This window comes from Cupressus sempervirens, chromosome 11, assembly GCF_028749045.1.
Source record: "Cupressus sempervirens isolate cs-2001-9-10 chromosome 11, ASM2874904v1, whole genome shotgun sequence".
Lineage (NCBI taxonomy): Eukaryota > Viridiplantae > Streptophyta > Pinopsida > Cupressales > Cupressaceae > Cupressus > Cupressus sempervirens.
In genome coordinates this window covers 446,765,006-446,792,416 of record NC_143128.1, presented here as the reverse complement: position 1 = coordinate 446,792,416, position 27,411 = coordinate 446,765,006, and the positions used below count along the sequence as shown (strand labels likewise).

The following is a 27,411-nucleotide window of genomic DNA, read 5'->3' as shown; positions in this document are numbered from 1 at the left end:
GGTTCACAGATTCAGATTGGGCAGGCTCTGTTGATGATAAAAAGTCAACATCTGGATATGTGTTCAGTTTGGGATCTGGTGCAGTCACATGGACCAGCAAGAAGCAGCAGGCAGTTTCTCTCTCTTCTACAGAGGCTGAATACAGAGGGACTGTTAAGGCAGGATGTGAAGCTGTCTGGCTTCGTCGGATGCTTGGGGATATGCAGATGTCACCAGCAGGACCGACTACTCTGTTTGTTGATAACGAAGGCGTTATGAAGTTAGCACGGAATCCAGTCTTCCATGAACAAACCAAGCATGTGGATGTTCATTGTCATTACATACGACAGTTGGTTGAAGACGGGACTATAGATCTGCAGTATGTTCCTATCACAGATCAGACTGCAGACATTCTCACCAAGCCTCTTGGTCCTAATAAGTTTGTCAAATTCAGAGGACGGCTTGATGTGTTAGATAGATTAACCATTAAGGGAGGGTATTACAAGAATAGATAAGACGTCTATTATTAGTTAATGGTTATCTTGTAAATATCTTAAGCTTTAGTTTTCTTAAGCTTTAGTTTGCTTTCGTTTTTTGCTTTCTCTGGAATAGAATGTTTCTATTCTTTACGATCATTTCCTAAGGAAACATCATCTCATTCTTTTGTATAAATTGACCTTGCGGTCTCTGTTAATTATAAGCAAGTATTTACCAATTACCTCGTAATAGAAACACTGCCATAGAGCACAAGTAAAACTCTTGATATATCTTAAACTTCATAAATGTTAGCCACAGAAGATTATCAAAATACAGCCCACCGCGTTGGATGTCAAGATTTTCAATTTCTATGTTTACAAATATATCTATGGAGACTCTCAATGTGAAAGATCAAAAGAACCTTATAGAGTGATGTTCATACAACCATGTTGCAACAGACATATACATCTTGAGGTAAGTATGTTATTTATTAATCAATTCATTTAAATAATATCCGTGCTCAGTCCTATTATAAAATCTAGGCTAGAAGGAATATATAGGGATACAATATGGGGAAGGCCTATATAAATCCAGCCAACGAGTTATCTCGAGATGAGTAAAGGGTCTATGTCCCCAAAAATGCCTTGAGGACATGTCCAAGATGGGCTTAAGTGCTTGGATCCACAAATACTTGAGGGAGACTATTGAGTTTACTGTTAAAGTGACCTATTGTGTCTCATCAATCCTTCTAAGCCAGAGTTATAACCAAGATAGAATGACTTTTTCAATTCACATATATTTATTATTAACTTACCTTTACAGGTAGCCTCAAGAGAGAGAAGAAAGGTGTATTCAAGGAGAGGCTAGTGTAAATCCACCCAATCGGTTGTTCCGAGATGTGTAAGGAGTAGCGTCCCAAAGATGCCTTGAGGACACATCCTAGATGGTCTTAAGGGCTTGGATCTATAAAGCCTTGAGGGAAACCATTGAGTTTGGTGCCTACGCAATTGGTTTACATTCTAAGTGTTCTTCTTGACTAAGAACAATAATTAAAGCAAAGCAAAACAAGCATCTCGCTAAGTAGGCCACCTCGTATGGATGCGTAAACACCGCCACCGAGGGCAAGGGGACCAAAGTTCCACTCTTGGACTTAGTATGGAATTGGCTTGGAGTAATTATTTGAAAGTTATGCATACACATATGTACTAATAATCACTTGTAGTTGCAGGATTCTATTGAAGAAGTAAATTTTGTAAATCTTTTCTTAACCCTAGCTTATTACAAATTGTAACGCATTAATCGAAAATGCATGCCTCATATGTGTGCATCGTGTCTACTTCATGTCTTCATGCATTCATGTGTCTACTTTGTGTTTCATGCACTACATGTTTACTTTGTGTATGCTTTGCATTTTCATGCATCCAATTATATGCTTCTGAGGACAAGCAAAATTTGAGAGGGGAGGACTGTGATATCCCCGTCAAAATAGGGTATAAAATAATAATAATATAATATTAATAATCATGTTATAATATATCAAAATATTGAGAGTTCAATATTATTATAAAAAAAGATAAAACATTATATTTAAATTAATAATCATAATATATACGTAAATATATTATGCCTAATATATGTAATAATATTAATATTAATATTAATAATAAAAAATATAATTTATATATTATTAATATAATATACGTTATTAATATAATATAACTATTATTTATGAAAGGACAGGACTCTAAGAATGAAAATTATATATAGGGAGTATGAACATTAAAAAAATGACATGGAGAAAAACAGAAGAAAAAAAAGGAGATATATAAAATATGGTCTGCAAAAAGTTCAGTATGAGGAAATTGAAACAACATTACATTGGTAGTCAATTCCTACTATTTGGGGTTCTCTGATTAGTATTTGGCAACATTGAATTAAGAATCATGAAATCAAGAATGTTGTTACAATCATGCTTCATGCTCAAAATCGTATAGCAGACTGTTTGCAAGGTTTTGGGAAAGTATGAAAAGTGCACTACAAACCTGGAACGTGCATCTTTATGTCATTTGTTAGCAATGCATCAGAGCTAGGCTGGCTTTGTGTTGTTTTGGGCCATATGTGGTAGATTTGGTGCATATTGGAGGTTGTGTCAAGGTGCCATCTTGCTGTAACAGACCTATAACATTATTGGAACTGCATAGCAGTCTTGTTCATTTAACATTATCAGATTTCCACAATCCATTAATAATGAGAGCAATGTTTCTGGATTAGATTGTGTGAGTTTTTTTAGCATCAACGTTTCGGATCATATTTCATATTCCGGTTGTCTCTCATCCTGATGATGGATCATGTAGTATGATCCGAAACGTTGATGCTAAAAAAACTCACACAATCTAATCCAGAAACATTGCTCTCATTAGTCTTGTTCATATTAAGATTAGTCCACTTAACAAAGAATTGGAGCTGTAGTTTTGGGGCTGTAATGGTGTAGCCCCAATTTATAGATCATTGGTGAATGTGGTCTAGAATGAGAAGAAAATTGGGAGACATATACTTGATCCACTATCTGTAGCAGCCCTTCTAGAGTCAATGTCAAACCTGCAACAGTCAACTCCAACACACTTTCCAAGGTTTTTCATGTTACTATTTCATAGGAATGTTGTCTCATGTTTAGGCACTAATGTGCAAATGATTGTCTTTGAAAGCAATTATAACACTATGCATAATGAGTACAAAGAGAATTTATATCAGACTTAAATGATAGTAGTATGCTTCAATTTGGCAGGTGGTTTATTGTTATTGTTGCTCTTGACAACAAAATTAGAATTATGTTCTTGGGTGTATTCAATTTTGTATGCTATTATTTTAATAGTACATACATATTGACAATGAGTTCCAAATTATGAATGCATATATATTGAGTATTGAGTTTGACTATTGAAGTGTTGTATGTTAACGTTCTATAATGTTTAAATGGCATGCTTTATCCATGCTTTCATATGAATGTAATCTATCTATGCCGATTTCCCTATATATTTTATAGTTTTCCTATATTTATATAGCCGTCCCCTTTGTTATCCCCTTGCTATACCCCAAACTTGGCAAAACAAAATTGTCGCCCTGGAAACTCGTCCCCCCATCCCCTGTCACCCTTGTCTCGAAAACTTGGGGTGAGATTAAAAAAATTAAAATTGAAAAATAAAATTGAAAACTTAACTTAAATCTGATTTTGCTTTGAAAACCTCTTCAAGTCCACTAAAACTTGCTCTTGATCCCTGCAAATCACATTTCAAGAGCTTGAAAGCTTTTTTTGGGCCCAAATAGCAACATACAACCAAGGTAACACCAGTACTAGGGTATGTCGAGACAGGGGGATGCCGGGACGAGTTTCCAAGATGGGGGGAAATGGGCCTCATTTTTGGAACGGCTAGGGGACGACGGCAGGTGGTGGACAGGGTAGGTCCCGTATTGTACAGTATACATATAGAACTTGAAATGCTAGTTATGAAATAATTTTTCAGCATAACTTAACAATTTAAGTACTCAAATATGGCAAAACTGCAATATGAACTAGAGCCATTGAACATTCAACATAGTAACATATTACATACCCAATACTAACAATCAAAAATCAAAATTCAAATAGAAATTCAAGTACTCGTCCCAGCGGCATCATGGTTGTGGAATGGTGAAGGTGAGGGTACTTGGATACTCAAGTACCCAGTGCAGGGATGTCTCGAGGACAGGTACTTCGAGGTTTGGGAGGGGGGTGCGAGTCCCCATGTTACACAGCATACAACTCACACATGCTTAATGGGCTTTTGTTTTGCCATCAACGGCCTATTAACTGTGGGCAATGTTTTAAGTGTTTACCACCAATTTATCGGTCATAAGTCAGCAACTTATCGGCGATGAAGTGTTGGGATATATCATCATCTGGAATTTATCACAATAAGTGACACTATGATCTGGACCATGCTAACCCGCGGGTCTACTTGGCACCGCAAGCTTGCTAAATGATTACTTCAAATTTTATCTGGCTCAACTTGAAGCTAATGCCTCAACTTGAAGCTAATGCCTATTTGAAACCATAAGTTGCAAGAGCAATAAAAAAAACTAAGCAGGCCTTTTAAAACGACGTCAATTATGAGCAACCTTGAAACATTACCATGCAAGATATCTCTGTAGGTTGAATAATCTAGAAGCTAGATAACAAATGAAGTGAATTTGGTAGCTAGTACTGACAGCCATGTTACCTGGCTACTACTAGTTTCCCGTACTTCATTTTTTGTAAAAATGTTACCACGTGGACGCAATTTAATACACAATGAGTTTTCAGAAGAAAGAAGATCGACATTGTAGTGTCCATTGAGTGTTACAAAATCATAGTCAAAATAAGAAGAGATAACTTCTATCTACAGTATTACATAAGCCTAGGTGCAGTGGGTAGAAGCAAGTGAGAGACAAAGGCAACAAGAGCATCAATTTCCTACACGCGTCAGATGCTTATGCCTTGGTAACGTTGTTTTATTTGTTAGATTATCAAATCTTCTAGTCAAAATTTTCCCTATTCCATGGCATGCCTATTATCGCTCATGCATATAAAAAATATCCTCCAAGCTGAGCTCTAATTCAGTCTTGTTTATACAGATGAAAGTGAAACAAATTCTGCAAGCTCACTCATAGAAGCGTTATGTGTGAAGACTTTGTCAGTGACAAAATCAAGAAACTTTCTTCACCAATTTAAGGATTACTGCAACACATATAGCCCTCTTACTGCTGCATAATTTGCATGGCTTGATTATTATATAGAAAAATTGCCTGGAAGTAACTCAACTATTGCGTTCATAGGGTCACTAATCCCGTTCTGAGAAGACAGAATAGGAACTTACTGTGTCGAAAACATAACATGAACAAACAGTTTTATAGCTTGAGTTAGTTATAGTGTTGAGTAATCTAACATTTATATTGGAAGGGGACCTACTTCAAAAATTTCCTGGTCACTAAGAAAACGAAGTGGTAATTGGATATGGTAGAATAAAAGAATGGTAAATAGATTCTTACGGTTAAAAACAGCAACCATTTTCATCGGCTTGACGAAGGCTTCCATCACACTGATCCCAAAAATTGGATAGCTACTCTTAAAATAAAAATTTTACAGGCAGACCAACAATTAATAAAATACAGAATCAACTCATTCAATTTTATTTTATTTACAATATTTTCTTCGAAAAATCCCAATTTTTGAAGTGGAAAACGTACGATCAAAAAAGTTTCGGGCATCAGAGAGCCCCAGTGAAAATTTCGGGCCATACCATAAATTGAAAGATAAATGATCCCCACTCAGTTGCCCTACACTGAGTAACGAAAATAAAGAAATTTGAGACATAATGTAGGAAAATGAAACCTGGTCACTTTGTCGGGAGGACCGTGTTCCTCGTAAATAATAGCCCTCGAAGATTGGCATACAGAGGAAGCAAAGGTGCGCAATGAAGTCGTAGCAAACCGTCTATAAGAACCCCTTCCACGTCCTACAAGCTCTGCTACAGACAGTGCTTTCAAAGCTACTCTGAAATTAGTCATCGATTCGGCCCTGCTCATCAACATCAGTTGCATAATGTCTTGCTCGAAGGGAGGGGGCTTAATTAAGACAGCAGAGAAGCTCATTTCACTAAGAACTCAAAACATTTCATAAATGAAAATACATAAACCATTTACATCATAATGTGAATATTATTCCATAATTTGGCATGGTATACCATGATCCCACATAGTCAAAATAAGGACAACCATATTCTAAACATAGGTCAAAGCATTCATATCATCTCATGGATGCATCAATAAAATCTAGGAAATAACAAATAACATCCTACCCATATGCTTGTTCTTGACAACATCACAAATATGGAAAACAAATTGTCACTCAATAAATTTCAAATGGAAAAGTATTTATTATGGTTCATAGCTAAGATCAATCTATACATAAAATGGTAGAGTCATATAAGACAATCACTACTTGAAATGACATATATTTTAGGTATATGTAGTATTAATCAAAATCTAAAAGGCAAAGTAATTAATAATTAATTTTGCAGGTATGATATCTCAGAATAAAATGAAAAGAAAATAGTCTTGTTGGTAAAATAATCAATCTCTCGCTAAGTACTCAAAATCTGACCCTCTGAAAAGAAAAACATTTGCCCTCTTAAAGAACCTACTACAAGCAAGGCTCAGTAATGTTGTAAGGGCAAGTTTAAAACAAAAAGAATATTTGAATAAAGGTGTAGACTTTGTTAGTTTACAAATTTGTCACATAATCTATGACAATTGAAACTACCACTTAGATCAAATATAATGATATTTTATACTAACCCTCCACCTATTTTGCAAGGTGTAACTATTTGGTTGTGAAATGGAATCACTCAAATAGGGCAAATGCCTCCACTTCATGTGCAAAAGAATTAAATATGTATGTAGGGAGAAGGAATATTCCTAAGCACAATCCCTTGTGAATTTGAATTAGATTAGCAACACCCAAATAGAGGAAGAGATGCCAATACTAAATTTGAATTACTAAAAGGAATGTGATGCAAAGAATTACTCTTTGTCCTATCTGTAATATGTGTAAATGCAAATACAAAATTGAACTAATTGATTAAGTAAGACATGAAATGGAAATCTAGATGTTAGATATATGCAAACAACTCAATTTAGATATGCAATTATGCTTATAATAAAAGTTGAAATGGAAGATAGAAGAATAACCTTGAAATGTGTAGGAGAAAGTGTGTTTGTGCTCTAAAAAGTGAAGATCTAGCCAATTTTTGTAATTTTGTCCATGGATTCTAGAATAAAACAGAAAACCTAGAAAATATTTTTCCTACCAAAGCCTTTGGAATAGGTTGACTTGGAGGAAAATTGTCTAGACGTCATTACATGAGGTCATTGTGTTCCCAGGGCCCTGTAACTAGGTCAACTCATATTTTTTCGAAGCTTTTAGGGAGTTAGTTCTAGGTTTGCAATGAAAAATTCACTATAATGTTCCTATGCACACCAAATTTAGATTTTTATTTTTGGGTGGATGAGGGCTTACCTTGGTCAAGCTCTAAATTGAGGAGTCAACCTAAATTGAAATGCATATGCATGTAAAGAAAATAAAGATAAATGTAGGAATTCACCTTGCTTGAAAAACCCTTGTCAATAAGGTTTTTGCACTGTTGTATATTATAGATGTTGAATTCGTTATGTAGAAAGTAGGATATATCCATAATTGCAATGGATCTACCAAAACTGCATCATAGAAACATGGATGCAAATGTGCATCAATGAAGAATATGATCAATGCCTCAATTTAGATCTCCTCCCTTGGTGACCAACATATTCTCACTGGTATATTTGGGGGTAAATTCTGATGACCAACTGCCAAAATCCCAACAATTATCCATCAAAATTTTGACACAAGTCGACATTAAAGTTATTCCACCAAAAAATGTGACAGAAGGGGTTGTCATCATTATTATAACGACAAAAATCATCAAAAATTATGAACCAGTCAGAAGAAATATCATCATATAAACATTAAAAAAATGGTCAAAAAAATTGTACCACCATCATAATTCTTATGACATTGTCCACTTCACTACTAACTGGTTTCTGATGGGGTGGTCATCAAGAGTACAACAACAATGCTATAAGAATCTTTTCTCACAAATAATAAGTTGTCATCAAAATTCTAATAGCTAGTGAGCATGATTTCTAATGGGGAGACAGTCGAGACTATAACATCCCCTTTAGAAGTCTTTGTGGCAAATATTACTTGGCCATCAAAATTCTAATGGGATCATATTTTTAAAAAATATAACTAATGAAGTTGATAACCTGATATAATAATAAGTTGATAACCTGATAAGACTTGTATACTTCAATAACCTATAATGTATCATCAATTTTTTCATTATCCAAATCAAGATGCAAATATAAATTATACATGCACATTTTTAGGATTAAATCAAGACTAAAATACACCATTTTCTACATACTTTGTTAACGATGATTTTTCTACAAATTGCACAACCTATTGTACATAAGCAAAATCTTAGGCAATAAAATAAAATAAAATAATATGAGAAACCCAAAACTAACACAATCATATTATAAATGACATTGTTTTTTTTCTTATTCTAAAGGTTGGCATTGATATATTTATAGCAGTGATAAATCTAGAGATTCAAAAATTTTGCATTAAAATAGATCTAGCCCTGTTAATTTCAAAACCTCAATATCATCATCAAACAATGCACCTTGAATTCATTTCACACTGTGTTCTAATTACCATAATTTTGATATGTTGCATTTCTAACATAATGGAAATGGAAAAACTATTTAAAACAAGGACATCCATCATATACCCTTGGTGGATATTGCTAGCTCATTCAAGGATTTAAGAAATTTTAATCTAATCTTCCTTGGATCATCTCATTTTCATCAAATAATTTAATAGGATAAGGAATACTTACATCTTTTGTTGCTCTAGTTGTAATGTTTATGAAAGATGACTCTTTTGTCCTGGAATATTCAAGGGTGAATTGATTAGAAATGTATAATAACATTTACCAATAAAACCCTTCTAAATATAATCATTAATGCTTTCAATTTCCATGCAAATCAGTTGATTGTGAAGTATGACATCATAATAGCCTTTGGAAGATATTGAAGGATGAATGAAGTAAATTCCATATTCATAGTTAGTCAAATAATTAAATATTTTCCTTCTCCATCATATCCAAAAAAAGAAAAATGATAAGTTATAAAACCTTTGAAAACATAATAAGATAAATTGTTAAATAAAATTGCAAAACTAAAAGTAGGCAAAACTAACTAATGAGGTAAAAACTTAATTCGTGTTTAGAGCAACTTTCCATAGACTTGGTACAAGATTAGCCTACACAATAGATCACTAGTTGCAACACAACATATACAAACTTCTAAGGAACTAAAAAGGGTTAAACAAGGTCAACGATGAGCTCACATAATATGGATTTGGAAAACCGGTTCAAGAGAGATGATTGGAGTACATGAAAATCCAAAACCAAATTATCTATGGAATTCAAACCATGTTAAGATAGATCTTGATTGAATAGCAAAATTGAAAACATCACTTACTCCAATCTAAACTTGACAACAATGAAATACATAAGAAGAAGATGCAAGGGTGACAAAGAGAATCAATATCACAATACAATCAATGACAAATGAAAATAAAATTATAAGTAACTTATTACATAATTAATTATTATAGAAGTCCTAAATTTAGTTGTGTTACAAAAATCTAAATGGAAGTTGTGTGCTTATTAATACTTCATTTTAGTCTATCTTATTTTCTCTTTGTTCTAGCCCAATTTGTACATTTGACCCTATTTACTCTGATAATCAATCTAAGAAATTTCTATGTGGGTCCCCCTTTGTAATGTGTTACAAAGGGTGTTCATTTAAACTATTTCTATCAAAAATTCCTAGTGTGATATGTTGAAAGGCACTTTAAGGGTCAATAGCCACTTTTAAATGTGCAAAACAACATTAGGAGCCATTAAAATTATTTTCTTAGGTAATTTTTTGGGCAAGACATCAAATTTATTAGGTTTAGTAACTTTTGTAACCAATCCAAAATATATATGTAAAGTGACAACTTGAATAGGGGTATACTATGCATTAAGTATGGATTGTATCAAGTTGATTCTCTATTTCATGCAATTATATCATACCCAACACCTTAAGAAATCCCCTCTTCATTTAATGAAGCCAAAAGTTAAAGAATTTTCATTCATCTAAATAAATCGGTCCACCTTTTCCCAAATTGAACATAAATTTGTGGTTTTCTTCCTAAATTTGACATCCCTAGCTCTTGGAAGAAAAATTAGCTTTAAGGATTTGGGGCCCACAACTTTGGGAACTAACATGTTCTTTTGTACACCATCCCACAATAAGAGATTTGGCTCCTAAACAACTACAAAGATAATAACTCCTCATTTACAATATGATTTAAAAAACATCCACACCTTATTTGTAAGATTAAATGGCATCGGGACAAGTCCTTAAGTTAAGGTAGCAATGAACAAGTAGATATCTTCCTACTAGAATATGATGAAAGAAGTATAGATGCAGATAAAAAGGTGTACTAAATTTACTTAACTTTGAGTTCCAATTTTTTAAAATTTTCATAATCATCCTTAAGTTTGATCTTTTTTTTATTTGTGTTGTTAGAAAGGCTTCAAAGCTATAAGTCTTCCTCAATAACTATCTTACCCATATTCTATGATTTTTCCAAACGGTTCTCAATGTAATTTTCATGCAAATCATACACCCAATTCCTAAAGGTGCAACCTCGTAATGTTTCTACTTTGATATAAGACACATCATGGTAAAACTTAGAAATGTATTCATGAGTTGGACCACATCATACAACATACTGAAGTTATGTAAACTGGTAACAAGATAGCAATCCTCCCTAAAGTTAAACATTACCTCACCTAGGAATTCACATCATTTTCTAAACATAGATTCTTCAAATAATTTTGGGTTTACCTCTGTCAATCTAAAGAGGGTGCAATTAGTTACATGTTGCACTAGGGGATGGGTTATCTAGACTAAATATGAATTTCTTAGATTTACTAGTATGAATGTGGTTTATTTCTACTAATCATCACAACAAAGTTAAATAACAATTAGGTTCCTTATATTACCAAATAGCTATGCAAGAATAACTCTTTGAGGGCTGATATCCACATACACATTTGGCCTTGTGTCTACTAACTTTGAAGAGTCTTCATTTTCTTTAGACAATGTAGTTCTTTATATATATTATGTTTAAAGTTAAAGACTCTTTCAATCTTAATATGCTCAACCATAAGAAATAATAGAGATCACAACAATAGACAATGTGGAATATCTTTGCATATAAGCATATATATCAACATGATGCATATAGCTCCTACAACTACCTAACTTTAACATTTTGCATAACACATAATTAGAGCATAACACAAGCACTACATAACCAAGGAAAACCTCAAAAAACTTGCGTACCAATTGATTATGACATCAAAATGATGGTTCCATAAATTCCTTTCATAGATACAAGACTTGTCAAAAAAATTCTACTTGATGAGGCATGACAAGATTTGAGGTTAGTAGGGCTAAATAAGTTATTCTTTGTGTGCCTAATTAAAATCATTAAATCCAAAACTCCCAAAAGGACTCCATCACTTTTAAATGTTATTCATTTATTTGTACACACAAACAAAGAGAAATCAAGAGTACTTAAAGCTAAAATACAATCTATTTAAGAAAAAGCTAGAAAACATAGTTAGAATCCACTTATTGTTGCATGTCTGTGACACTCATATTTTTTGAAGAGTTTGGAGTCTCAACTCTTGGCACTTGGTTATAAGTGATAAAATTATGAAAAATGATATTATTGGGAAGGTTTTTGTGGTCTTATATACTTGAAGTTGGGCTTGGTGGTAGGGATTTCAACTGGTAATCTAGTCTTGTATTATAACAAGGAATAATGCACAAAGGTACCTAACTTTTGGTGTTGTAATAGTTTTTTTTGCCATCATTTTTTCTCACCAGGGCCCAATCTATAGAAATCAACTTCTCCCTATTAAAAAAAATACCCATAATTATTACTGACCATGATAAGAAAAAGAAAATATTGAATTTCAAAGAATAAACGAAAATACTTTACTATATATGATTATTGAAACGTTTCAACCATCCACAAACTCAACAATAATGACTATTCATAGGAAGTTTATAAGAAAGCTTAATATTTTATTGATTAAACTTCATTACATTGACCAACTAGGAATTTCCCTAACACTTACTCCCTATACAGACTCCCCTAGATCTTCTAAAACCAACAACCCATTCAAATCTATCAAGGAAATTGAGCAATGCCAGTTATAACTAATTGTTATGCCTAATTTTGTAATTTTAAAGATGTAAGAATGTTGTCAAGTTGACAACAATTTGTCAACTTTGACAACTAATCACTTGATGAACTTATTACAATTATGGATGGTTTCAAATGACCTTATAGATGAAGCAAATTCTATGATTCAGTTCCTAGGTTATTTAAAGAGAATAGAGAATGTGGAAGGGCATTTTTGGTCCAAGATAATATCAGAGGAAAATTTAAAGAGAAGAAATAACAAATGGAAAAAAGTAAATTAACTAGTGGATATATAAATTGTTAGAATATTTATAATAACACAAGGGGGGTGGGAATCAGTTATCCTTAGGTCCAAATGTACCAATTCAACTTTTACTAACTTCAAAAACTTAAACAATTTCATTAAATCAGTTAGTCCATATAATATATCATCAACAACTTAATATTTTATTCACTATTTAATTATTTCTTCAATATGTGTCAACCAACAGGAAATATTCACTAGTAAATAACATGCATCACACATATAACATTCACACATATAACGGGTCAGCTGATTAATTGGAACAAAAGCTCGCTCTTTTTCATCAACACCTCTGAGTTTAGACAAAGAAAAATCGCCAGGATTCTGGGTTGTGGGGTAGGCTCTTTCCCCTCTACCTATCTTGGTCTCCCTTTGGGATCCTCACCCCCGGAGTCTTTTTGGAATGGTATTTTGGACAGATTCAACAGGAAGATGGCTGGTTGGAAAGGGGTCTCTCTTAGTCAAGCGGGGAAATGCCTCTTAGTCAAATCTTCTCTTCAAAATCTGCCAATCTACGCCCTGAGCCTCTTTGGAATTCCGGGGAAAATAGCTGAAAGAATGGAGAAAATCCAGAGAGACTTCCTTTGGAATGGTAATGAAGGGAAGAAAAGATACCCTCTTGTTGCTTGGGAGAAGTTTTGCCTCCCTAAGAGGTACGGAGGTCTGGGCATTAGAAAGATCACCCACCTCAATAAGGCTCTCCTAGCTAAACAAATATGGCGGATCTTCAGTAGCACCGGTGAATGGAGGGACACCCTGGTAAACAAGTACCTTAGAAGACCCACTCTTCTTTTCACCCTTTTTAATGAAGATATCCCAAAAGGATCGAACATTTGGAATGGGATCATGAAAGCCAGGGACCTGGCTAAGGCCAGGATATCATGGAAATTGGGAAATGGGAAGGACATCCAGTTCTGGTCGGATAGATGGCTTTTCCAAGATCCACTTATCAATAACCCTATTTTTGAGAGATGGATGCAAGCTTGTACTAATCAAATTGGGTCCAAAGTTTGTGATTATTGGAATGGCCAGGAATGGAGTGACCTATCCCTCATCTCTGAGGACTTGACTCCTATAATGCTTATGCTCAATTCCATGATTCTTATCAATTTGGGGGATGAGTTGGTCTGGAGGGATAATCCCAATGGAAGATACTCTGTTGCCTCAGGCTATAATTCCCTTTGGAGCTTAAAAGAGAAGGCCCCTTGGGCGGAGGCTTGGATTCCGGGTCTCACTCCAAAGATCAACATTTTTTACTGGCTAGCTCTTCAAAACAAAATCCTTACTCATGACAATCTCATGAAGCGAGGACATGTTATGCCCAGTAGATGTCCCTTGTGTAAGAATCAGGCTAAGACCGAAAATCACATTTTCATCTTATGTGACTATGCCAGGGAGGTGTGGAATGTCATCACACATGATAATGAAACCCTCTGGTGCAAACCGGATAATCTCATGGATTTTTTCCATCAGTGGAAAGGTCTTTGTAAGATTGTTGGTCGGTAGGATCACTCGGACTGGATTTTACCCCATTTTTGCTGGGGAATTTGGAAGGAAAGGAATAATAGAATATTTAGAGACAGAGAGGAGCCGACTATAATCCTTGGCAGGAAGGTCTCGAAGAATATAAAGGAAAATCTCCAAGTGCTGAAGGAGGAAGAAGAAGAAGAAGGGGACAGAAAGATAGCTAAAGAAAAAGACAAGAACCTCAAAAGGCAGGATGCTAGCTGGCTTCTCCCCCCAGATGGTTGGTCAAAAGCCAACTTTGATGGGTCTTCTAAGGGTAACCCAAGACCTTCAGGTTGCGGTGGAATCATAAGAAATAGCTATGGGGAGGGAATAACTGCCTTTGCTTCCCCGCTGGGAATCCAGACTATTCATCTGGCTGAAGCAAGAGCTGCGAGTAAGGTGGTCAAGTTGGCTTTTGAAGCCGGGATTACTAAACTCTGGCTTGAGGGGGACTCCAAAAACATTATTAATACCATTAATGGTATTTCCCCTCCCTCGTGGACGATTGCGAACATAATTGCTGAGACTTGCGCCACTCTCACAAAGTTCGATAAGGTCCACGTCACTCATGTTTACAGAGAGGCAAACCTAGTCGCTGATTGGTTTGCTAATAAAGGGGTTAACGCCACCAATAACCTGACCTGGCATGCCGGAAAAGATTTTTCGGCGGAGGCAAAGTTGCTTATCGACCAAGATAAAATCTTGGGAAGGACGACTCAAATCCAATGCAATTATGGATAATAAAGATTGCTTAATAAATGGTAAGTGCCATTATTGGCATCGTGATTTTCACCAGCAAAAGGGGTTTCCTCTGACATTTTGACACGTTCGAAAGGACGATACCATTATTTTCAGAAAGGGGTATATTCACGGGTATCATAAAAGTAACATCACCATTTTTTCGAATGCAAATAACTTGCACAGTTCAGAGTTCATGAGAATTGTGGAAGTTGGTCAGGTAAACATGACGGGTGAGAGGAGCAGAAAGGAGCCGGTGGGGGAAGTTCAGAAGTGGAAGAACAAGGCCAAAGTTTGGAGAGAGCTGGAAAAGGGTGGGGTTACTAATTTCTTCGAGAAACTTCATGGCTCGGATCCTGAGATCACTAACAGCATGGTGAATTCGTGGAATAATGGTAAGGTTAAGGTGAACGGGGTCTACTTTCAAATTACTGAGGATGTGGTTGCTGAAGTCATGGGGATTCCGATGGAGGGGCATAAATTCTTCAGAGACAAGAAGATGTCTTCTAATGCAATCAAGGATTTTGTGAAAAACACTGAAGAGCTGAACAAGCTGGGCAAGAAAGAGACGTTTTTTGTAACGGATACTATAAAGAAGCTCTGGAGGTATGTTCTCTACGTTGTCATTGAATATATAACCCTAGACCCCAGGTTTGATAGGGTTAGGACTCACCATTTTGTGATTCTAAATCATTTTCGCCATGGTAGTAAGATCTCCTTCCCGTATTATCTTTTTAACTCGATGAACAAGGCCATTTCTAGTTTTAAAAAGAAAGCTACCGTCAACCCGGCCCTGCATGAGGGTCTTCTGCTTCTGATTCATGAGCATTTCCACGCTCAAACCATTAGCAAAAACCCTATCCAGGGGGCGGATATTGACAAGAGCAGCTCCAGTTTTTCCTCAGATTCCGACGATGTCAAGAGCATCAGCTCTGATGAGGTTTTTGAGCATTCAGGTAAGAAGACTAAAAGCCATAAGAAGGATTACCCCTCTATCAAATTACCCAGCAGAAAGAGCCCTAGAGGTCATACCCCAGCTAAAACTGGCTCTGCTGAGGTGGAGGAGGAAATGGATACTGATGATTCTGACAAGGTTTCAAAGGAGGAGCTGGATGAGGAGAAACTGAGAAAAAGACAGAAGAGGGAGGGAGAGAGCATGGAGCGCTCCAGTAGTCAGGGAAAGGATTCTCTGCCCATTCCCCTCTCCCCTATACATCCTCAGCCTCCTTTGGAGGAAAATGACAACTCTGGACAGATTGAAGGGGAAGTGCAAGTTAATAACAGAAGGAAGGCTTGGAAGAACTTCAATGTGAGAACGGCCACTATGGGAATCTACAGAGAGGCGATGAACCCCCAACTCCTGGTGGACAACCTCGAGAAGCCTAGACTCAATGAGCTAATTAACCCGGCTATGGTGGCTATTTCTGATAATGCAAGAGAAACGGGCATGAATCTGTTGAACAATGCCCGCAATAGCATGATCGACAACTTCAGATCAATTAAATGGCTTTTCCATGAGCTCGAGGATGTCAGAGATAGGGTTTCCCAAATGGAAAAAATCAAGAGCAAGACAGGTGCAGAAAGCCAAGGCGACCAGAACAGCTGGGAGACTCTGATGGAGAGGAGAGTAAAAAATATTGAGAACTACAATCACAACCTGGCAAGTCAAATGATCTCCCTCCTCGCTTCGATCAACGACAACATCCTCTCTCTCCTGGAAAATCTCAAAGACAGGAACCAGATGGAGGAAGATGATAAACAGAACAGAGACAAAGATAGGCTGGATGTGGATAAAGCCAAGGACAACACTATGGAGCAGGATTTGACGAACGCCCAGGATCATAAGGCAGAAGAGCAACAAGAGTGCGCCGAAGCTGCCCAGACCATGCTTGAGATGGAGAAGTAGTTTGCTAGATTGGGTCTCTGTCCTTTGGTTTTTGTTTCTCCTGGCTTTGGCTTTTTGTCTGGTCTCTGTTTTTCTGGTTGGTTCTCTGGCCTTTTAGTGGGCAGTTGTTTCGGGCTGGGCCTTTGGGCTTATTTTCAGCCGTAAGGCTTATGTTTTGGCTGGGCATTTTTTTGCTTATTTTCAGCCTTTCTTGTTGTTAAACTTATGGGTTTCAGGACCCCTTAAAACCTGTTTACCTTATCAAAAACATTCACACATATATGACACCAGGATTTAATGTGAAAACCCAATTCTGGAAAAAATGCTAAGTGAGCCAACCCTATTAAAGGTTACAAAACACATTTTTAGGGGTGACCCTATTAAATGATGTAATCACCTTGTTAGGACTAGCCTGGTTAGAGGACTTTGGATCATTCTATTATAATGCCACCTTGATTAAAGGATTTACAAAATGATTGTTAGGTCAGCCTTGATTAAAGGATTTTGACTACCATAATGGTTAGAAAGTAATAGCATGTTTGATCTATAAAACACAACTCACTTTGTAAATTCAAATCTTCGTTCAACTCATTTCCTAATTCATTGAATGGACTCTATTAACATCTCCATCATTGATATGCTTGGCAACCTTTCAAGAAATCACACTTCACCAATCTCTTCACTTCTTATCTGCTACTTTGATCTTCATAGGTTCTCCTTAAGATCGCTAATGAACAACTAACCAACCTTAGAAAACATCTCTTATGCCTCCTTAAATAGGAAATTTTGATCTTTTTCCACTTGAATATATACCATAGATCTCAGGGTTAGGTTAGATTCAAGGAATCCATCCATCTTTTTGTCATTCTATTCCTTTCTTGGTACTTCTAGAAACTTCTCTTTAAATCCTTGCCTTTGATAGCATAACAAACTCAATTTGTGCATTTAATATGTCAGCTCATTAACCCTTATCATCCACACATTTTAACTAATTCAAAAAAATTAACTATGTCGGCCTTAAACTTGATTCTTTCACAAACTATTATTTTACTGAGACTTGGTCAACATTGTGTTCTTTTGCTAGGTTGTTATTGTGTAGCTTTTTCTCTATTATTATGTCTTTCTTAGCTTCTACTGGCTTGCTCAGTCTTCATTGTGCTTAGTTGCTACCATATTTTGCTTCTTCATCTTACTTGACCATAACTTTCACTTGGCTAATATTGTTTGCTCAGCTATCTCTTCGGTTCCTTAATCTTTTGTTCCAACTTCATTGTCCAGCCACATTTTAGTAAGCTTTACTTGTGTTTAACTCAACACTTCTAAACTTCATACACTAAGTAAACAATGCATTATCTTGTCAAAGGCTAAATGATCAAGTGCCCATTGTAATTCCACCATACTTGCTCCTCCTCACTCAACAACTTCACTAGTTCATCTAGGTATCTCTCTTTTCAAATCATCTTCATCAATCAAAAAATATGGCACTCTACACTATTATTAAATTTCTCTGTAGTAGGTTTGACACCAATAACAACACAACAATTGTAGTTTCCAACAATCTCTCTTGTTGGCATTGATGGCAACACCTCTAGTTACTATGCAAATGCAAAAGACATTCTCATGATTTGTCAGTAACAACTTCCTCTACAATTTGACACAGATCTTCATTGATATCCTTAGTTTCATTTTGATTCTCATCTTGCACTCACTTACACTTCTCCCTCTATGATATCAATTGCAAGCTCTTCAATGCTAACACCAATTATAATACCAACTATATTGGCTTCCTCTTTCATATCTCTTCTTGTGATTTAACTTCTCCATCTACTAATGGATGGAAACTCCTCTAGTTATATTCTCCCTGGTATATGCATCTAGCTTCATATGTCTCCCTCTTATGTCTCATCACATACTCTTCATATGAATGGTAACTTGGTAACATACTCTCCCTCTTTCATTCAAATATAGGATGGTAACTACATAACTTCTCCCTCTTTGACAATAATGCCAAAGACATCAACCATTCACATATATCATCTTCACTTTGTCACTATCTGCATGATATAGAAATATTACTTTCTTTTTCATCTTTACCTTGACTCCTTATAGTCTCATATACTCATGCTTCAATCCGCATCTTCATAATCTTGAGGCAGCTCCTAAAGTGAGACCTCTTGCATCATTGTGTAAGATATTCTGATCATAACATTTGATACAATGCAACATCTCTTCTCAGCTCTCTTGACATAGGGGAATCACCCCTAACTTACCTCTTATACACTCAAAAGCATCCTTAGGTAATGTCTTCGTGAATATTGTTGGAAATATAAGAGGAGTAACTGAGAGGGGAGGGGTGAATCATTTACTACTAAAATAAATCCAAAATCCCTTAGATGTGAATATAAAATGCAACTTGAAAAACTGAATACTGTTGAAGCTCGGTAAACACACATAGAGTGTTGTAACTCGCTAATAACTAAATTAGCTCGGTAAATGCTTAACATATAAACCTTTAGATGTTGCATGTGATTAACATTACTTTAACTAAGTTGCAAACACATAATAAAAAATACCATGAGCATAGTAGACACCAGGATTTAATGTGGAAACCCAATTTTGGAAAAACCACCAATTGCAACTAGTTACTATTTTTCACTCTTCTAAAGTGAGCCATGTTAGGAGCTAACCCTATTAAAGGTTATAAAACACATTGTTAGGTGTGATCCTATTAAAGGATTTAATTGCCTTGTTAGGAGTGGCTTGGTTAGAGGTCTTAAGACAATTCAATAGAACTGTCACCTTGTCAGAGGATTTGCAAATGGCTATTAAGCCAACTTTGTTAAGAGATTTAGATCACCACTACAATGGCTAGAGAGTAACAATGAGATGACCTAATTTAAATGCAAATGATTTGTTGATTATAGATCTCTATTCTATCTTGTACTTGATCCTTCCTAATCGAATATATCTTTGCTACTCCATAAGGATATTCTGCTTATCCTTCAAATTCACTTCCTCTTCTCATCACGAGCTCTTCAATGACATCATCATGAAAAATACACACTTTGAAATCACAACTTTACCTTATACTTATATCTTCCACTTTGTCAAGTCAGCTCAAATACAACTTAGAATAATCAATATTCATCACATTAGTCAGTTGGAATCAATAGATAAAACAATTAAGCTTAGTACAATAAAATAAGAGAGTCCTTCGTTAGTTAACCCAACTTGGTAGAAAATGACTCAGAAATAATTTCCTTTGTTAACCAACAGAAGCTCAGTTAACATTGCAAACTTGCAAAAATCCTTTGGCAACTGAGTGCTCAGCTAGTCTTGGTTCCATCCAACTTTCCTTCATTAATCAACTGAGCTCGGTTAACACTCACTTTCTGCAACTTTTCCTTTGATGCCCAAGTGAACTCGGTAGACACTACCTTTTGAACTAGGCAAACAGTGGAACACTTGGTAGACAATGAGAACTATCTTCACTACCTGAGTGACCTCGGCATATACTGACTAATAATGATTTGACATTTTTGTAAAATCAAAGACAACACACAATTAATCAATTATATCTAACAATCTCCCTCTTTGGCATTGATGGCAAAACAACATGTCATAGCACAATGAAATTTTGGATTTAGACTTGACCCTCTGTCAATATGAGCTCTTCTTTTTACTGGATTCTAGCTTCTATCTGTTACCGAGTTCATTCTTAACATTCTCTCTCTTACAACAAACTTCTTCTTTAGAAAACTTCTCCCTCTCTAGTTCCTTACTTTATTCTAGTTCCAAAATTTTCTCAGAGATATGGTAGTAAAGTTCTCCCTCTTTGACAACACATGCCAAAGACAATAATTCTAAAAATACCAATGTACCTTAATTACTAATTTAGCTGCAATATGCCCTTGCTAATTCCGCACCAACTGATTGATCTTCAATAGGTTTTGGTTGATGCATTCACTAAACTTCATTTAGTGAATTTCAAATAGGGGAATGACCCCTAGCTTACCTCTTAGATACATAAATGCATCCTTAGGTAATGGCTTGGTGAAATATGTCTACAATCTATTCCTTTGTATTCACATATTCCAATCCAACTTCTTTATCTTACACTAACTCTCTAGAAATGATATTTTATAGCAATATGCTTTATTTTGGAATGCATTACTAGATTTTTTGATATGTTGATTGTACTGGTATTATCACAATATATGACTTCTTGATCTTTGATCTCTACCTTCATTCCTTCCAATAATTGTTTGAACCAAACAATGTTAGAACAATTGACTGTTGCTGCTACATATTCTACCTCTGTTGTGGATTGAGATGTACAATTTTGCTTCTTATTTGTCCAAGATACTAGTCTTTTACCAAGAAAGAATGCTCCACCACTAGTGCTTTTCTATCATCAAAACTTCCTGCCTAATCAGCATCAGTAAATACTCTCAAGTCTAAATTACCTCCTAGTTTATACCGTAAACCATAGTCTTTAGTACCTTTCAGATATCTCATGATTCTTTTGATTGTCATCATGTGATTTTCCTAAGGATTTGTTGAGAATCTTGCCACTATTCCAACTGCTAGAGCAATATTAGGCTTTGTGTGTACTACATACTATAATTTTTCAATCATTGATTTGTATGTGGTCTTATCTACTTGTTTGGAATCATCATTTTTGGAAAATTTATGTCCAGTAGACATAGGGGTTCCAACTGGTCTTGAATCTTCCATTCCAAATTTCTTCAGTATTTCCTTGATATACTTAGGTTCAGTGATGTAGATACCATTTTTGTTCTGTTGTATCTGCAGTCCAGCAAAGAATTTTATTTAACCAAACATGGACATCTCAAATTCTTTACTCATTTCTTCTAAAAATGCTTTGCACAAGTCATCATTTCCTGTGAATAGAGTATCATCAACAAATATTTCTGCCAACACAATCTTCTTGTCTAGTCCCTCCTTGATATATAGACTATTGTTATCATTTGTCCTTTGAAAACCAATTTGTACCAAGTAATTATGGAGTCTTTCATACCAAGCTCTAGGAGCTTGTTTAAGACCATATAATGCCTTGTATAACTTGTAAATCATTTCTCTTTTGCTAGGATCTACAAAACCTTCTGGTTGTTCAATGTAAACTTCTTCATTAGGAATTCCATTCAAAAATGTAGATTTGACATCCTTTTGATATACTTTAAATCCTCTATGTGTTGCATATGCTAGTAAGGTTCTAGCATCTTCTAGTCAAAGTCTCACCATAGTCAATACCTTCTTCTTGAGAATAACATTTGCACGCCAATATTTCTTTGTTTCTTGGAACTTTCCCATCTTCATTTAGCTTATTTCTAGATACCCACTTTGTTCCAATTACATTTTTATCCTTCAGTCTAGGAGCAAGAGTCCAAGTTTTTTTCTTTTATATCTATTATATCTCTTCATTCATTGCTTCAATCCAACTTTCATTTTTCAGAGCATCCTTAACACTTATAGGTTCAAATTTAGCAAGTAAACATGTACCTTTTAATTTTCCTCTTGTCATTGTTCCATTTGATTTGTCTCTAATGATCTAATCAAGTGCATGATGTCTTCTGACATATCTTGCTAACATAGGCTCTTTGGTCTTTGAATGAGTTCCACCATCTTCTTCTTGAATTTTAGTTTCAAGCTCAAGTTCTTCTATCTATGACTCGGGTCCATCAAGCTCAGTTTGAACTAGCTCGGTAGCCTCTGATTGTGACTTGGGTCCTTGTAGCTTGGGTTGCACTGTTTGTAACTTGGTAACTATTGGTGTTTCTAGGGACTCGAGAGATGAGGCTTCTTTTCTCTCAGTTAGATTTGGTAGGGTATTAGGTTCATAGTAAACAAATCTCATGTAATCTTCTGGCTCCTTGTTACTTTCTTCTCCACTCTTTTTTGCAAACTCATCAATTTTGACATGTGCACTTTCTATGATTTTGTGAGTAGACAAATTCAAATATCTGTATGCTTTACTTCTACAACATTATCCTAGAAATATGCCTTCATCACATTTTACATCAAATTTTCCTTTTCTAGATTCTTTCAATATATAACATTTGCTACCAAACACTTTCTAGTAACTTACATTTGGTTTGTAGCCATACCATAGCTGATAAGGTGTTTTGTTTCAATCTTTCTTCAACTAAACTCTATTCAAGGTATGAACTGTAGTGCTAATAGCTTCCTTCCAGTATTTGAGAGCAACATTCTTTTCAATCATCAGGGTTATTGCACAATCCATGATAGATCTATTTCTTCTTTCAGCTATACCATTCTGTTGTGGTGTACCAAGGGTTGATACTTGTCTTTTGATTCCTCTTTCAATGCAAAAATTATCGAATTCATGGGAGATGAATTCACCACCTCTGTCTAATCTTAAGCACTTCAACCATTTTCTAATTTCCTTTTCCACTCTTGCTAGATACCACTTGAATTTTTGAAGGGCTTCTGATTTTTCTTTTAGATACATTATTGTCATCATTCTAGAATAGTCATCAACAAAAAGAATGAAAAAAATTTCTCCACTGTAGCTTTCTATTCCAATAGGTCCACATAAGTCTATATGAACAATTTCTAAGACTTTTTCTAACTGATAGTCTTTGCTTTTGAAGCTAGTCTTTCTTATCTTACCAATTTGGCAATTCTTGCATAAACCCATGTCAAGCTTTTTCAAGCTAGGAATACCTCTTACTCTTCTATGTTTGCTTATCTTAACCAAATTATCAAAGTTCACATGACATAATCTTTTGTGCCATAACCAACTTTCCTCTACTTAAGAAATAAAACATGAACAATCACTAAGATCAAGATAAAATAGATTACCTTTTGTTTGCTTACTAGATCCAACCAGATTTCATTTTCCATCCAGTAGTTTGTCCTATTCAGTCATGAATTCTACTTTGAATCCAATTTTATTCAGCTATGCCACACTCAGTAGATTATTCTTTAGTCCTTCAACCCAATAGACATTGTCACATACAAGTTCTTTAGTCAATAAAATACATCCTTTTCCTTTTATGTTACAAGGTTCATTGTTTCCAAATCTTAGACTACCTCCATCATAATATTCCATGTGCTCAAATTTTGTTTTCTCTCTAGTCATATGATGTGAGCAGCCACTATTAGTAATCCATATATCATTTTTGCTAACATGAGAGATAAGTGCCATCTTATCTCCTTCATCATCAGATTCATCTTTCACAATAATATATATCATTTCATCTTCATTGTTATCAAAATCTTTAGCTATAAAACAAGATTTCTTCCCTTTATCAGTGTAGTTCTTGTAGTTCTTGGAGTTCTTCTTAACATTATGCTTATTTCTTTTCTTCTCATCCTTGATTTTCTTGTTTGGACACCTAGCAGCAATGTGACCAACTTCTTCACAAGAAAAGTAGATCAAAGGAATTTTACCTTTGTATTTTCCTCTACCTTTAGAATACTATCTTGCAAGTAGGGCTTCAACAACTTCAAGATCACTATCTGAACTTTCTTCTAATGTCCCATCTTCTTCAATTCTTAATTGATTGGACTTTGACTTTTTACCCTTTTCTTTGAGTGCGAGTTTAGCTTTAAATGTAGATTCAATATTCTTTGAAGTAGGAACATAGTTATCATAGTTATCTAATTCAAAAGCTATCAATCTTCCAACTAGTGCATCCAAGCCTAAATTGTTATTTGGATTAGATCTCTTTTCTTGAATAATAGACACTCTAATTGCATAAATAGGAAGAAGAGTTCTGAGCACTTTACTTACAATAGTCTCCTCCTTAATGTCTCCTCCAAATGCTTTGATTGCACTTACACAGGCCTTGATCCTGTCCACATATTTTGCAATATTTTCATATTCTCTCATTCTCATTTGATTAAATTTTTCTCTAAGGCTTTCTACTTTGGCTCTCCTTACATTGTCATCTCCTCCATAGATATATTTTAGTTTGTTCCATAATTCATAAGAAGTTTTGCAATCTTTTACCTTATCAAATTCAACATAACTGAGAGTAGATGCAATATCTATCATCATGATATTATGATTCTTCTTTTTAACAATATCTCCAATTGATAAAGTTTCAGTTGTACACTCGAAAGTGTCCCACTCTAAACCCTTCTATCCAAACGATTCAATGAGTTTGAAATGCTTGGATGCCAGCTTAGAGCTCCCTATCCATGGAGTGCAAGAGAGTGTATTTAAAGTTTAAGGGCTCTTAGATGAGCTTTAGAGATACTCTTCTTGCTAGTAAACCATGCAATGGGAGGTTCCAAAGACAAGATGCAAGAATGCAAATGTCCCAAAGAGTTCCTCAAGGATGCAATGCAAATAAAAATTAAGCTAAGATGAGAATGCAAAATGCAGCTATTCTAAGCATGGATGAGAGTGTTACAATACCATTATTAAGCTATGTGAGATTAAGCTACATGTAAAAATGAAAGCTATGCTAAGCTAGAATGCCATGATGCCATGGATGAGAGAATGTAGACAAGAAATAGAAGTTCTCCATAAAGCTCCAAAGAAACCTGTTAGAAAACCTGCAACATAACAATATTCAAAATGAGGATGGATCCTTTGAGGGGGAAAGCTCTCTCCCTTTTAAAGTCATACGGACGGTAGAGATCAAGATGAAGATGATGGATGATCAACGGTGGAATTCGAAAAGAGGAGTGATCCATGTGCACACACAAGTCAACCAATAGAATATAAGTTGACTTGTCACATAAGACAAATGTCTCACAAGCCTTTTCTTTTAATTGTAAAATAGAAAAAGGAATTTATGTGTGCACTTTAAGTGGGTTAGAAGAATGGGGTGTTTTATTTAATTAAAAGGGAACATGTTCTTTTAATCAAATAATGAACTTAGGATAGCATAGTCAAACTATAGGTTATAATCAAATAAATTGATTATTAGCAATTTGGTCTAGATAAATGATTAAATTAATTTAGCCAAAATGCTAAGAAGGGGGATAATAGTCTAGATGACTATTTTTAGGTGATTACATTTGCCCCTCTTTGACTAATGTGTGATCGATCTGGAAACACATTATGTCAAAGAAAATCGAAGCCAAGTAGGCAGTGGTAGATATAGATGTCTGATTTCGAAGAGTGAAATGCAGAAATAGATAGCAAGTCCTGATGCACAGCCTAATAGCGGTAGTACTGAACACTAGGAAGATGATGTTAGGATCTGAAAAGAATTCTATCACCTAGCAAAGCGAATAGATCGAGAGCAAGTGATAAGGTCAAACAAATGCTCCTAAGAAATAGATAGCTGTAACAATCAGCAATAGAGCATTTCTACCCCCTTGGGATCGAAATTGAAATGAGGTAAGAGGATGTAGAAACTAGCTAGACATGAGAAAATTAGAATATAGCAATGTCCAAGATGATAGATAGATGATTAGAGCCCAAGAATGACTATAAGAAAGTGATTAAATGCCCCAGTTTGACTAAGAGTTGACCATGAAGGACACAATGTAAAATTAGGTCAAATCTAGTAGAAAGATGATTTAGATGTGAAAAGGTGACCAGAAGTAGATATGAAGTATGGAAATGAAGATGCCCCATTGATGATTTGGAGATTAGACCTCAAAAGGTCAGCTAACTGCTTGGAAGAAAGTAGAAATTCAAAAGACAATTTTGACCATCAAGATGAACTTGAATTTGGATTTTGATCCTGAAAATGAATCTAGGATGTCGAAATTATTTAAGAGGTCAAAACTTTATATAATGTGATGATAAGATAGAAAAGAGATGAAGCGAAAGATTAAGAAGGTGAAAAGACATGAACAAGAAGAAAGTAAAGAAATATATAAAAGGAGTTAGCCGATATGTTTGCGAAAAGATGAAGAGAGAGCTTTCCCCATATGCAATAATGCAAGACTAAGCTAGAAAATGAACCTAAAATGCAAGCTAATATGCAAAGTGGTTTACCAGTAAGAAGTGCATAACATTTAGACTATTAATTTCATCATTGAGTATTTATTAGGGACATCATGAGATCATACAACCATCACTAGTATAATTATGAGGATATGAATATGATCGATATCGGATAGGTATGTGGAAATCCAATCTAAGCATCAAAGACATGTAAGTCAAGATAACTACGCGATTAGATTCCCTAAGTTTAATTTAGCAATATTACACTTGTATCAAGGCATAAGTGCTAGGATAAACCCCAAGTGTGGTCTTGCAAAATAGTCAAGGATGATACATTTATAAGTCAAAGTGTTGAATAGGACAAGCACGAACGCTTACAACACTATAGACAAACAAAGTATACCCACAAGCAGAAATCAAGAAAACATGCCCCATGCCCCTAGTCTTCTAGTCAATGACATCCTTGAAAGACTATTAGGGATGAAACATAAAGAAATCATCATAGACAACACACAAAGTAGATAAAGATCAGCATAGCTGAGTTGTTTAAGTGTTAAAGTGCGTGTGTGTAAGTCACTTGGCCATTTCTTCAAGACTTGATTCTGATAGTGAGAAATATTGCGACATCAGAGATCGTAGGTAAACTATCTGAAAAGTGTTGAAAAACA

The 27,411-nt window shown here is 35.2% G+C and overlaps 1 protein-coding gene across 2 annotated transcripts in view; it reads right to left on the bottom strand.

Moving 5' to 3' along the window:
• The window catches only part of LOC149530341 (Polyketide synthase, enoylreductase family protein), a 65,097-nt gene extending 58,246 nt beyond the window's left edge, over positions 1-6,851 (bottom strand). The window contains exon 1 of one of the 2 annotated variants that reach the window (XM_089808900.1): positions 5,864-6,851. In XM_089808900.1, the coding sequence (XP_089665026.1) occupies positions 5,864-6,123 (260 nt within the window). In that variant the 5' untranslated portion in view covers positions 6,124-6,851. The remainder of the gene's footprint in view (positions 1-5,863) is intronic. The other variant, XM_089808899.1, reaches the window with a different exon arrangement.
• Positions 6,852-27,411: the final 20,560 nt, after the last annotated feature.